Here is a 15,132-nt window from a genome sequence, read left to right as displayed (position 1 = left end):
ACCGTATCGTTCCGGTCTGAGACCGAAACCTCGGCACGGGTCGAGATTTTAAACCTTGGTTGTGTCTGCCAATGTTGTTGTTATTACTCTTGTTGTTAATGTTAATCTTGGTATATTTTGTCCTGCCTATAATGTTGTGGATAAACGTGTAGGGACTTACGATATGGAAGTAATGCCCAAGAATCATTTCCTTTGGTCGCACAACCACTCGATGCAATGGATGTTGCAGGAATTGAGTTTGTTGATAAGGGAAGTATAGGGACTTGTGCAGTGAAGATAAAGCCCAAGAATCACCTCTTTAGCGGCACCACCACCGGAGCTAGAGCTTTTCCTATCCACAAAGGAAGATTAGGAAAAATTCACATCGGTGTAGTCCACTTGCTAGGTTTATTTTTCAATAAATGGGACGTTAGGTAAAGATAAAAAACAAAGACATGTTACCTATCTCATATTATATTAAAGAAATGGGTAGTTTAGGCATATTCATAGAACTAGCCAATTCAATTATAGTAAATATTGACAAGTTTTTACCTAAGTTGATGCGTGTCCAATCTAATTCCAGAATTGGACCAAATAAAGACCCGGATCTTTTTTTTTAGAATTCGTCCAGCTCTAACAATTATGGGTGAGAAGGGATGTGTGATTGTGCATGGATGGGTGTGAGATTTCACAAAGATAAGGAAGGTGAGAGAAATTAATCATTATTTATTTTTAATATAATTTACTATTTTTGTTTACAAATTTAACCTGATATTATTTAATGGTTATTAGGAGTTTAATATTTAGTAGACTAATTAACAACTATTATTATTATTACTTACTAATTAACGATTAATAATTTGAATGCTATTAACAATATTAATATAACAATATTATTAATTTATTTTAGATAATAAATCATAAACATCATTATTATTTATGATTTCAAAAAAGTGTTGTTAAACATTCATAATTTACAATTACTATTTTTATTTAGGAAGAAATAATGATTTCAACAATAAGATAACATCCAACGTTATTTGTATACCTTTATTTCCTGTAAAAATATTTAGTTTTTAGAACTTAGTGGAGCAAAATGTTCACATCCCATATATTAAATACTTTATAATTAGTAGGCTATATACTGATCTTCTAAGTTCTAAGTCAATATTGTCTAATCTAATCGATGGCTATTTGAAGTTGATTAGGTGCATAATATCAACTTATAAGCATCAATTATCTAATATTGATAAAGCTAATGCGGATCATGTTGGCAAGTTCTACCTTCACTTGTTCAATTGGTAAAGCTCAAAACTGAGAAATTGCTTAAAATTGTCAATCCTATTGCATCTATTTAGAAGAGTTTCTAATAGAATATGTGATGTTCTTAAAAACAATCTTGGTATTCAAGTGGTGGACTAGCCAAATACACCTTGAATCAAACAAAAAAAAATCTGAAAGCATCAACTTTAATTTTTTAAAAAACATGTGAAAAACATATACAGAGCACTGCATATGACAGTCTACATATAATTTTCCAACTTAAAGCTAATTATTTGGAACTGTACTACATACATGGGAAAATAATATAGAATATTAGCAGAAAATAGTTGATTCATACAGTAAATTACCATTGATAATGGCGTAGGAGAATGCATGCAGCTGATCTGGATATTGAAAGCACAGTTGAAACCCTACTAATGTCTTCTTCTTGGCGCAGTCTTATATCAGCTTCACTTAAAATAGTATAATTTTGCTACAAGGGTGAAATAGACTTGTTAGAAAAAGAAGCATAATAATAAGAAATAAATGATGGAAACGACACCAATAAAATTCATAGTGGGCTTGAAGGAATTCCTTCAAATTGTTGATTAGAGAATGAACTTCATTACAATGTTTGACTGTGTTATGAACATGAATACTTAAAAATACCAAGATATCAGTTACAAAAATAGTGCTGGAAATATGAAAGAAAGAAAACATAGTTTTCACATAGAAGTCTGTTAAGAAAAATGCATTTATTTGTGAATACATAATCAGCTAAGTTTGTTTCTTTTTCTTAGATTATTTTGTTAGATGATTAATCAAAGGTAGAGGTGAAACATCATATAGATGTGTACCATATAAGTAGTTTAAAATGAAGTTTTTCCAATCAGTAAGGACAAAGGGCTGAGCAGTGAAATAGCATATGGTATGGTGCACTTTATAAAGTACTGCGATAGTGTATAAGAATTCGAGATCAGACAATATGAGGGACTTCCTTCTCAAACATATTGCAAATTTCACCCTTTTCACATTTAAAAGATGATTCCAACGTACTTTTCACATATAAACAGGCATTAAGCCAGAAAGAAACAAATGGAAATTTCATAGTAAGCACAATTTCCTGAATCAAGTAATCAAGATTCTAGGAAAAACTGAGAGTAACAACAATTACAAATGAGATTAACTCAAGTCTCAAAATTCCTAGTTGCCACACAAGTTGGGAAAGGACATAAGAGGGCATTGACTTCGTTTAAGAAGACAATTGATTTTATTTCCATTAATGTCAACACATAGCAGCTGAAAGGAACCTTTTTTTCTGAAACAAGTTTCATTAAGAAAATCATTATAAAAACGTGAAGAGTTTATCATACATAAAAAACCGCAAAATTCAACACAACCATTCCTCGATCTGAGCTGAACTGATCTAATCCCATGTATGCCATCTATCCGAGAGTGGGTGACAGAAAGTGCCTTGCTTTCTCAAGTCGACAAAGACTAACTTGCACAGCCACCAAGCGAAGCACCAATCTTGAAGAAAGGTAGAATACTTACACACGCTCCAGTTTATTCCCTTACCTGCTGGCGGTGGTAGGTGATGTCCTCGGAGTCATCCGACTCGTTGTCGACGAAATCGAAATCGTCGCCATCATCGCTGCCCATCGCGGTGTCCCCGCTATAGAAATCGTCGTCCACCGACTCCAGGTCGTTGGCGTCATGCATGTCATCCTCGGAGTCCATCACTCCCCCCGAACCCGAAACCCGCCAGCCCAAACGCACCAAGAACCCTAGAATTCTGCTGGACGGACCGAACCAATAAAAACTGAGAGGGATAGAAATCGAATCAAAGGGAGGAGAGAGAAAATGAGAGAAAGAGCGTTGGAGAGTGAAGGGCCGATTCGATCCTAGTTGTTGTTGTTGGGTTTTAGGCCGCGTTTTCCCTGCTGCGGGAGGCGTAATCTACCCTTCTCTGTTTTATATAGACAAGTAGATCAAGGAAGGCGTGCCGAATAATTGAAGAGGTTAAAAATTTTCATTGAAGATTGTTTAATAATGATAATTGTGTTAAACAAAGGTAAAAGATAGTAAAACAAAATTACTAAAAGGAATCCATAAGTAGGATTTAGAATTGGCTTTACCATTTAAGGATTTGTTTGATTTAAGTTATTAAAAATAATTTTAGCTATGTGATTATTGATAATTATATAATTAAGATTATAAGAAATAAAATATAATCTAATATTATTTCGTTCAATATATATAATGTAATAATGTATAAAAACTTATTTATTTAGAGGTTTTAGTTTATAACATAATTTAACATCTTATTAAGAAAGATTTTCTACCTTTTCGATATGAAATACCATTATCTAAAGAGATGTCTCCTCAAACATCAAAGGAGCTAGAGGAGATGAAGGTGGTTCCTTATGCTTCGGCTGTAGGAAGCCTAATATATGCAATGCTATGTACGAGACTGGATATCTATTTTGTCGTGGGCATGGTTAGTATATATCAAAGTCACTCAGGACCGGGACACTAGACTGTCGTAAAGCATATATTAAAGTACCTGAGAATGACTAGAGATTATATGCTAGTTTACAAGGCAGATGATTTGCTACCTGTGGGTTACACGGATTCGGACTAATATGGACAATAGTAAGTTGACCTCGGGGTTTTGTGTTTACTTTAGGAGGTGGAGCCATAACAATGGAAGAGTGTTAAACAGAAATGCGTTTCAGACTCCACCATGGAAGCTGAGTATGTGGCAACCTCTAAGGCAGCCATAGAATCTGTATGGCTCAGAAACTTCATGATGGACTTAGATGTGATTCCTGGTTTGTCCAAAATTATTACAGTTTATTGTGATAACAGTAGTGCAGTAGCAAACTCGAAGGAACCATGAGCCCATAAGGCAAGTAAACACATAGAACACAAGTACCACCTAATACGAGGAGAGGTTGTTGTCGCCAAAATTACATCAGTAGATAACCTGGCAGATCCTTTCTTTAAGGCCTTTCCAGCGAGAGCTTTTGATGGGCATGTTGAGAGGATAGAAATCAGATGTATGGTAATATATATGTCAGCATAGTCTTTTAGTATAAGTGGGAGATTGTTAGGATGTATACTAAAAGCCTAGCTTTTTGTAAATATTTATTTTGAAATAAGAATCACATTGGTCAAATGTCTACATTTATGTTAAATGTAGTTGTCCATTTAATTTATATTATAGATAACATGGTGTGTAGTGTCACACAGAAGATCATGTTATCAGTTCCTTATAAATTATAAATAGTAACTCACAACTAAGATAGAATGGGGCAAACCATTGGAATGGTTGTAATATAATTTGGTATTAGTTTATCTTAACTATAAAATTATACTAGTACACTATGTGTGTATTGAGCAGGATCATTTGAGGTTATTTCTTTTTATACTGACTACATAAAAGAACAAAACCTATGTTATTATGGATGTGCGTACTCTTAATCCCGATATAATAATAAGCACGTATACTTAGTATTTATTTCTTTGATTTATCAATGGGTGAGATTTAGTTCGATAAATCAATAGGCCCGATAAGTTGGAAAATAATATTATTTATATGGTGTGTTGTTGATTATAGAAAGAAACTGTGTCCTAATAATCTAGGTTAATAATGCCCCCTTGAGGAGCTCATAAGGATTATCTTGTAAACCCTGTAGGTGGACTTAGTTCGACATGATAATGAAGTTAAGTGGTACTACTCTTGGATCTAGATATTAATTGAGTTGTCAGTAACTCATTTAATTAGTGGGCATTCTATATCTTAAACGCAGGGAGACTAACGCACTCATGATAAGAAGAAGCTCATAATGTAATTTGGGATTGGTGCGGTAGTTCAATAATAACTCTTTAGTGGTATAAGTTATTATTGATGAACTTGAGTTGGGTGTTCGAGGTGAACACAGGAAGCTCAAGCTCATCGGGAGGCCAAAACAAATTTCTCCTCTCAGTCCCTGTTGTAGCCTCTATAAAACCTTGTATCCACCAAGTCCACTTCTTACCCAAGTAATGGGTCGGCCACATCCTTGCTTGGAGCAAAGGGGGTCGGCCAAGCATTAGCTTGGAGCTCAAGAGGTGGCCGGCCAAGCCATGCTTGGTGTCCAAGCATGGGGTCGGCCACACCATTAGAACTAAAGGGAGATTTTATTTTTTGTTAAAATCTTTCCTTTCGTAGTCATTCATGAAGGGATTTAAAAGAAAAATTTTAATTTTAAAATTTCCTTTTATAGTTATCCTCATGGTTTTAAAAGAGAGTTTTAAAATTTTAAAATCTTTCCTTTTATAGCTATCTACAAAAAATTAAAGAGATATTTTAATTTTGTTAAAATATTTCCTTATTTGTAGTTATCTATAATGTTTAAAAGAGATATTTTAATTTTTTATAAAACTTTCCTTTTTTATAACCATGATTTAAAAAGAGAAGTTTTAATTAATCTTTCCTTTTTGTAGTTGTCTACATGTTTTAAAAGAGAGAGATTAATTTTAAAACATTCCTTTATTGCCATGTACAATAGGAAAATTAGAAAAGAGAGATTTTAATTGTTGTTAAAATTTCCTTTTTAATGGGAGGTCACAAATAAGGAAGTTTTAATTATGTTTAAAATTTTTCTTTTTTGCCATGACCAAGGATTATAATAGAAAGGTAGAGGGTGCCTCATAAAAAATATACACATAACCTTAAGCCTCCTCTCTTTTCCTTGGTGTGGTCGGCCCCTTCCCTTCTCCTTTTCTCTTAGGTCGGCGCCTCACTTATCTCCTCTTTTGCTTCCTTAGGGTCGGTGGTATCAAGGATTGAAAAGTCCTTGTAGTCGGTTGCTTGGAGAGGAAGAAGAAGAAGATGAGAAGCACTTGGTGGCCGGTTGCTTGGAAGAGAAGAAGAGGAAGAAAGTTTCCTATTTTGGCATCCCTTGGTGGCTCAAGAGTCTTGGAGGAGAAGAAGTGGTTTGGGTGGATTCCATCTTGGTAGATCATTACCCACACAACGCCCAAGAGGAGGAGAGGAATACAACAGAAGATCAAGAGATCTTTAGCTACAAAAAAAAGGCATAACTAATTAATGGTTTCCACTTCGAATTAATTAGTTAATTTTCTTTGCATGGATTCTGAAACACCAACACAAGAGGCTAGTGATTTTATGTTTCGATTTCGTGCTATCAATTTTATATTTCGATTTTACGTTTCGATCTTGTGTTTCGATTGTGGTCTCTGTAGTTAAACCTAGGGTTACTGTAAGAAGTTAAATATCCAATTTCTTTGAAAGGTTTTGTCTAGGAAGTGGTGGATGATCTCATAACCAAAAAGGTCTAGTGTCTCGCCATGTTTAACCTGGAAGCCAATCTTTGAAATAGATATTTAATCAACTTCTGTAATATGGTTTAACTTAGGAAAATCACATTGGTTAAACTTGGAGTAAAAATGTTAAGTATCGTTTCCAATCCAAGTTTAACTTCAATAGAGAACATGGGTAGCTAGGTTAAGTTCTGTGCTTGTATAAATTTTTGTACAGGGGAAACAGAATGATATTCCGAGTAGCAACCAACAATTGGTATCAGAACTAGGTTTTTGCCTCTGTGTGTTTAGTTTTCAGTTAATTATGCACTTTTCATACATAAGTTTAGGCAGAATAATAGTAGGATGTGTAAATATATTAACTTGGTTGCAGGTTCCAATTATTATGGCATATTGTGATTGTGTGTGATTAGACACTCGGACATGTCGAGGGTATTTTATATGTGTGCATGATTGTAATTATTAAATACAACAGGAGCTGTATTAGTTTTAGGATTTTACATTCTATTTGATCTAGATTACATGTACATTTCTTCGTGGAATATAGGATCGATAAATGTAAAATTTTATTTTTTATCGTGGATCGTATCCTTACGAGGCATGGTGTTATTTGAGGATCAGAGGCACAGTGGAAAAAGGAAGAAAGATAGATACGACGACATGACCCATTGGTGGCAGCACACGGAGGACAGCTATGGATGAAGCCATAATAGTTGGAAAATTAGTTTTCATATTTATTGCCTTTTATGTTGTGATATGTTGTGTTTGTGTGCATGTTAAAATTCCTCGTTTCTAAATAACTAAGTGAGAGAGGAATTAATTAAATTCCACGGTCGCCATTACTGGTTTGTAAGTGATGCATTCAAACTTGCGCGTTGGCTCTGAGTGTCTTTCTCCACATCGAATGAGTTTATTTGCGGATCACTAGATCAAACTTCCTTAATGGATGATTATAGGAAATTATTTAGGACCGTGTGATCTTCTCTATCTAAATGGGCACAATTCTATTTAATGGACTTAGTATCAAGTAATGGTATACACTTAGGCGCATTTAATAGTATCCTCCCTATCGGAGTCACTACTATTATTTGTGTGACCGAAAAAAACCCAACTATTAGTTTTATTTGTCATAAAGTTAATTGACAATATAATAAAATTAATGGGTAAAACCCCCTCTTACAAATATTTGAATTTGTATATGTCGACACTATCGTGATATACAAAATTCACGATGTTTGAGATGTTGATAAATTTAAATGATATTGTTTGAGGAATCAATATTATTTTAAATTCTAAGTATTGACCCAATATTTTGTGATTCTTAGGATTTCAAATAGCTTTCAATTCTCTTGCTGTTATATTAAAAGAGAACAAATTTACTGGTCCCGATTACATTGATTGGAAACGTAACTTGGACATTGTCTTAACTACTGAAGGCTATAAGTTCGTACTTTTTAAGATCTATCCAAGCTTTCCTAATAGTGATTCTAGTGAAGAGGAGATTGAGTGTCATAAGAAATGATCCAGGGCAAATGGGATGGCGCGGTGTTACATTTTGGCTTCTATGTCAAATGTGCTGCAACATCAGCATCAGGCCATGCCTACTGCTTATGACATGATGCGCAATCTCAAGGAACTCTTCGGACACCAGAATCGGGTTGCTAGGCAAGAGGCTATGAGAAACTTGATGACGACCACTATGACTGAGGGGACACTCGTAAGGGATCATATACTCAAGATGATCGCTCATTTAAATGAGATAGAAATCCTTGGGGCTGAAATCGATGGGGAAACTCAGGTTAATATTATTCTCCAAAACACTGCCTAAAAGTTTTGAGCAGTTCCGCCTGAACTACAATATGAACAAGAGGGTTTATATGTTGGTGGAACTTCTGACAGAACTTCAAGCATCAAAAGGGTTATTTCGTCAAAGTTCTCAGATTCACATTGCTAAAAATGTTTATGCTTCTAAGTCGAAAGGCAGAAAGAAGAAGAAGAAATAAGTTGGTTCAACAAAGGAAGTGAATCGATCTCTAGGAACTGGGTTGCATACAGGTGTGAAGAAACCAAAGGGCAAGTGCTTCACATGCAAGCAGTCTGGACATTGGAAAGTGGACTGTCCTCACAAGAAGGAGAACAATAAAGGTATATCTTATTCTCTAGTAGTTAAAACATGTTTAGTGGTGTTATCTACCGATACCTGGTGTGTAGATACGCGAGCCACTGATCATGTCTGCAATTCATTGCAGAGGTTTCAGGAAACTCAACGATTACATGAAGAGGAGATTACCGTCTACATGGACAATGCTATGAAAGTAGAAGCCAACGCCAAGGCAACCTACTCCCTCCAATGTGGACTGACGAAAGAGGAGTTGAACTGCGTTAGCCTATTATCGTGCGCCAAAGAACTATGGGAGAAGCTGATTGAATTACATGAAGGAACATCCGACACCAAGGTAAGTAAGAGAGATCTCATTCTTAATAAATTATATAATATAAAGTTGTAGGAAGGTGAAACAGTGAGCCAACTGCATGCACGCATCCAAGACCTCCTCAACCGTCTCCACACAATCGGACAAAAGGTAGAAAATAGAGACATAATCAGGTATTCCCTAAATGCTTTCCCAAGGAATACTTATAGGCATCAATGGTAGATGCGTACAAGGTATCCAAGGATCTCTCTTCAATTAAATTAGATGAGTTGTTTGCTGAATTTGAATTACATAAACAAGTTAACGCTCGATCGACCGAGAAGAGTATAACTTTGATTGCAGGTACAAGTAGAGCGCGTGAACCAAAAGCAAGATGCAGAACTAAACCGGGGTCAGAAGAAGAACCAGATTCAGAAGACAACGATGACGAGCTCACGGCTGAACTCGTTAACTTGGTGAGAAAACTCTACAAAAAGAAGAAGGGTTTCAACAAGAAGGACATCAAGAAGGTGATCCAGTCTAAGGAGGCCCAACCAAGCTCAAAGATGAAGTTCGAAGTAATCTACTACGGTTGCAATCAAAAGGGGCATATTAAAGCAAATTGTCTGAATCAAAAGGATGTGAAGAAGCAAAGAAAGAAGAAAGCTCTGAAGGCGGCTTGGGACGAGCCTTCTTCAAAAGAGTCTGACGATGAAGAACTCGAACAGACGAGTTTCCTTGCAAAGACAGCCCCGGACCAAGTCAACGAATTCGGAAGCGAGGATGAATCGGAAGTTGAGTCCGAGAGAAGTCACAGATCCATATCCATTTCCGAAGGGCCTAACCCCTCTGTAAGTACTTCTCAGTTATATAACTTTAAATTATCTGATGTATAAATTAGCAAAATCTAACATTTGGATCAAATCACTTCTAAAGGAGGTAACAACCCTTAAAGAAGTGACTATCTCCGAATCCTTGTCTAACTCGATTCAGACTAGAACCTCAACTCAAGTCCAAAAGCTTGAGGAAGAGAATTCCAGGTTGAAAACTTAAGTCAAGAATTTGAAAAATGCATTGGAACAGTTTACACTAGGTTCCAAGAATCTTGACTTGATTCTTGGAAAACAGAAGGTCGTATACAATCAATCTGGACTAGGATTTAGAATAAAAAGAAAATACCGGTCATATTTGTCACTTGTTAATAGACCGAATAGAAAGGTAGTCCAAACATGGGTACCTAAGTCCAACTTGGTCAATCAAGTTGGATTTGGTAAATATTGGGTTTCCAAGGATCAAGTTCATTATCTTGATATACCATATCGAGGCTTTGATCTAGGGGGAGCCAATAGAAAAACTATCTGTATAAATAAATAGAATTGTTTGATGGTTATTATTTTCTGCTTTATTTTTATGCATGCTTAGATTAGGCTAGACTAAGGACCTAGGCGTAATTGACACTTGAATGATTAGTTCTAGAAGTTTCAAAAATAAAATTAAATATATAATTTCTTTGAAAGACTCTGTCTAGAAGTGGAGGATGATCCCATACCCAAGAAGGCCTAGTGTCTCACCATAGCCTGGAAGTCGATCCTTGAAATGTGTATTTAATTGACTAATTGAAAAATATAAGTCTAACTCAAATGTAAATTAATCCTTAGATATAATCTAAATTGAAGTTAGCCATCTCACAAAAATACATAAGGTTTCCTGATTGATAACTTAGAAATGGGTGAGATGGACCTAGGATGAACTTAGTCGAATTTAATTAAACCTAATTCATTTAACAACTTAATAAATTAATTAACTTAATTAAATCTATTAACTTACCTAATTAATAAACTTAACTATTTAATTAACTTAATCAAACTAACCTATTTAATTAACTTAAACTAATTGATTTAACTTAATCAAATTAACAAATTAATTTTAAACAAATAAATTAATTTCATGGTTAATTAATTTTAACTTAATTGTCACTTAGATAATTTTAACTTAATCAATTAACTAATTTTAGCTCAAATAAATCACTAAAATAATTTTAATCAATTTAGCAAATTTTACCTTAAACCTAATTTTAATTAAAAAAAATATTTTACATCAGCAAGACGCGACAAAGCACCTCTCGAAGGTGCGACAAAGCACCTCTCGAAGGCGCGACAAGGCGCCTCCCGAAGGCGCCTCCAACGCAAAGGAGGCGCCCTCAAGAGCGGCGGGAAATTTCCCGCCAAACCCGTTTAGGGCGCCTCCCACCGACACCAAGGCGCCTCCCATACCACCTTCAGGGCGCCTTCAAGGGCATTGAAGGCACCCTCAACATGCGAACTTTCAGCGAACAGAGGCTTCTCTGTTCGCCATTTCTCACCGTTTTCTCCCAAAAACAACCACACCGAGGTGCCTTCAACTCGGGTTTCTCCCCTCCAAACCTCATCAAAGCTTCACAATGCCGCCTAGGTATACCCCAATACATCTTAAATGTTTTTATATACTTTTATTGTGCATTTTTGTTGTTATATCTATGTTTGGTTAAAATTAAGAAACAACGCAATGTTACGTCCACTTCCGGTAGTGCCCCATCCGCCAATCCTAGGTTCCTAATTGAGCGACTTAGGGTTGCAAAGGAGTTGGTGAACTCCTGCTAGGTGCAGTTCAGGGGTAGGCAGGCTATTGGCTGGCCTTTCTTATTTGGGTACCTACCATAGTTGCCTAAACTACTACCTTACTGCCTCATTTCATTTCTAGCCTAGCAATGACCAGGGCAGAAAGCATGCTGCTCCTAAACTTGATATAGCCCAACAACTACTTGCCACTGCCAGATGGAGCCAAAATAGGTAGTGAATTTCTAGTAGGAGCTAGACAATGATACGTAGGTGACACTTGTACTTGTGAGCACCATACAATTGTTGGTGTAGTTAGCACTAATGGTAAAACTCAAGTTTTGATAAATGACAAATGGTTAAAGTTAGATTCAATATGATCTGATACTTTTATCAAGTGTGTAAGAATTGATGTATCTAGATGACCTGACACCAAGCTAAAGACAGTTAGGTCTAAGGACTTGATAACTGTCATGAAGTCCAGAAAGATCAAGGTATGACCTGATATCTGGTAGGAATTCTAGTTGGGTCTATAGAACCTGACAGCTGACTGAAGTCCAGTTGGGTTTGTGGACCTAACAACTGGTAGGCAAATCTTGTGGGTCAAGAGGTGAGTCAAGTGACTACAAATGATAAATGAAGGTAAGTCTCTAGAGGAGAGTGATCCAGTGAGGATGAGTCCTAGTGGGACTATATGCACTAGTCTATCTTAGAGCCATTTTGAAAGTCTAAGCTGAGATTATGACTAGATTCCGGTCTTAATAAGATAGGATCTAATTAATAATGCTATTTTATATTGTGCTAACTCTGTTATGCAACTTACACTTTATTCTTTAGATTAACGCATTTTGCAGAGTTAAATTTCAAAAATTAGCTTGGATGAACAGTGTATGAAGTGCCTCGGAGCTGCGCAGAGATGCCTCGGAGCTGCACAGAGGTGCCTCGGAGCTGCGCGGAGGTGCCTCGGAGATGCGCAGAGGTGCCTTGAAGCTGCGCGAAGGTGCCTTGAAGCTGCACGGAGGTGCCTCGGGGTTGCACAAAGGCACCTCGGAGCTGTGCGGAGGCACCCTCATAGAGATAAAGTTTATGGATAGACTTTCATAGCGCAAAAGCGCCTTAGATAGCTGGAGGCACCCTCATAAGGATAAAATTTACAGATAAACTTTCATAGCGTGAAGGTGCCTTGGAGCAAAATGGAGGCGCTTCGAAGCACATTAGAGGCTTCTTAGAGATGATGAAGGCGCCTTAGAGTAGATAAGAGAAGAAAACTTCAGATTAGATAAGTGCCATTGGAGGCACCCTGAACCATTGGAAGCGTCTCCAATGGTGTAAAAAAGGAGGTCTTCGACCAACATTAAAGAATCACTTCTCTACACTTATTCTTAACCCTCTAGCTGCTCTGACTTCTTGCTACCACTTTGCTATGACACTACTACACTTGATTGCTGCAGTTAGACTATCTTTAATACCAGAACTCAATCTGGATCTTCTTCTTCACGTGTTGGGTAATGTTTATTTTAAAAAGTCATTTGCTTTATTGATAAGGAAATTATAGGGTTGTTACACTTTCCTATTTTTCTACTTATACTCAATTACTCTACCGGAAGTTTACTAATAGAGAATATTAGTGGATTACCCGTTGATAGGTCCAAAGGACCTAGGTGAAGTATGAGTTGTCGAAGGCTCCGTACCAAGTAATGACTGTGCTATATTTTTCTCATGCTTTCTTTATTTCATTTCGCTACGCATTCACTTTTTCTTTATGTTTTAAAAAAGATAAAGTTTTTTAAATATACATGATTCACCACCCTCTCACGTGCATATCGATCCTATAAGTGATATCAGAACAAAGTCACTCTAAATTGATACAACCACTAATCGAGCAGGGGGTTTGTTTTTTTTTTTATTTTCACTTTGTTGTTCAATTTTAAGTTTTTCGAATCTATCTGAATTGGTAAAATTATCTCTTCAGATAAGTTGTTCATTGTGAATTCTTTGGATTGCTCAAAATTAGTACAATACCACTTGAGCTTTATTTTTTTCCTTTATATACACACTACTTACCCCAAGACATAATCTTAGAATCTTCATGAGCCTTTTCTATTTCAGAATCAAATGGCTCAAAATAAAGGTTACAACACTACCCGCCTTCTATTCTTCAGCAGGGATGATTTCCCTTACTGGAATACGAGAATGGAGGTATACTTCAAGACAGACATCGACCAATGGTTCTCCATTTGACAAGGATACAAGGTGTCAATTGATGAAGCAATAAAAGTACCTCTTAACCCAGAAAATTGGGATCTAGAAATGAAAAAAAAGCCTAAATTGACTCAAATATGGGCTGACTCAAGAGGAACTCAATCGGGTTAGACCTTTCAAGAACATGAAAGAGCTCTAGAACAAATTAATCAAGCTGCATAAGATCACCAGCGATGCAAAGATAACAAAATGAGATCTTTTATTAAATTCTTTACTTAATATAAAAATGTAGGATGAAGAAACCGCCAGTCAGTTACACCCAAGGATCAAAGATATCCTGAACATGCTCCACCTAATCAGCCACAAACTAGAGAACTGAGACATCATAAGGGATGCTTTAAATTCATTTTTTCAAAATGAATTATGGGCATCTATTATAGATGCCTTTAAAGTTTTGAGAAATCTCTTAAAGTTAAAATTTAATGAATTATTTTGCGAAAAATAATTACATGAATAGACTAACACTAAACAAGTTGAGAAGGGTATATCCTTTTTTGAAGGTTCTACAAAGTAGGCAAAAACCAAGATTAAACCTGAGCTATAATCTAAGTCTGGTTTAGACTCATATGAAGAAGAGCAACTTGTGAACATGGTGAGGAAGATTTTTACTAGGAAGAAGAAGGACTTCAGCAAGTAGGACCTTCAGAAGATGATCAAGCCTAACTCCAATAAATCCAGTATCACCTGCTTTGGGTGCAACAAAAAAGGGCACTACAAGCATGAGTACCCAAATCTCAAGGAAGACAAGCCGAAGACGTCCAAGAAGAAGAAGACCCTTAAAACGACTTTGGACAAGTTGTCTTCCAAAAAATCAGATAATGACAAACTGAAGCAGAACAACTACCTTACACTGATGGCAACCGGGCCGGAATCGGAAAGAGAGTTAAAACAAGAAGACAAGTCTGAGTATAAGTCGAACCACAGATCTATATTTATTTCTAAAGGTTCCAATGAGGTAAACAATAATTTATCTGCTTAGTTTTTTAAAATTATTGCATGCATGAATAAGAAATTAGTTAAATCTAAAAATAAATTAAATTGCTCCTTAAGAAAAATCAAGACTTCAAGGAACAACTTAAATCAAACCCAACAACTAAACTAGTTCAATCTATAAATCCAACTCAAGTTTTAAAACTTGAGGAAGAAAATTCCAAATAGAAAGGTGAAGTTGTAAAATTTAGAGAACTTTTAGAAAAGTTTACAACGAGATCCAAATATTTAGATATGATACTTGGATCCCAAAGAGTGGTCTATAACAAATCTAAAATCGGATACAAATCCAACTCAATAAA

General features: G+C 36.0%; 1 protein-coding gene across 2 annotated transcripts in view; it reads right to left on the bottom strand.

Annotated features, from left to right (window-relative positions):
• The window catches only part of LOC122041058 (probable E3 ubiquitin-protein ligase ARI8), a 65,458-nt gene extending 62,259 nt beyond the window's left edge, over positions 1–3,199 (bottom strand). The window contains exons 1-2 of one of the 2 annotated variants that reach the window (XM_042600601.1): positions 2,821–3,199; positions 1,611–1,735 (exon numbers count right to left, since the gene is read on the bottom strand). In XM_042600601.1, coding sequence (XP_042456535.1) covers positions 1,611–1,735; positions 2,821–2,982 — 287 coding nt within the window. In that variant the 5' untranslated portion in view covers positions 2,983–3,199. Of the gene's footprint in view, positions 1–1,610; positions 1,736–2,615 lie in introns of both variants that reach the window. The other variant, XM_042600602.1, reaches the window with a different exon arrangement.
• Between the last annotated feature and the right edge of the window lie 11,933 nt (positions 3,200–15,132).

The sequence above is a fragment of the Zingiber officinale genome, chromosome 2A, assembly GCF_018446385.1.
Source record: "Zingiber officinale cultivar Zhangliang chromosome 2A, Zo_v1.1, whole genome shotgun sequence".
Classification (NCBI taxonomy): Eukaryota; Viridiplantae; Streptophyta; class Magnoliopsida; order Zingiberales; family Zingiberaceae; genus Zingiber; species Zingiber officinale.
This window is presented reverse-complemented; position numbering and strand designations above follow the sequence as displayed.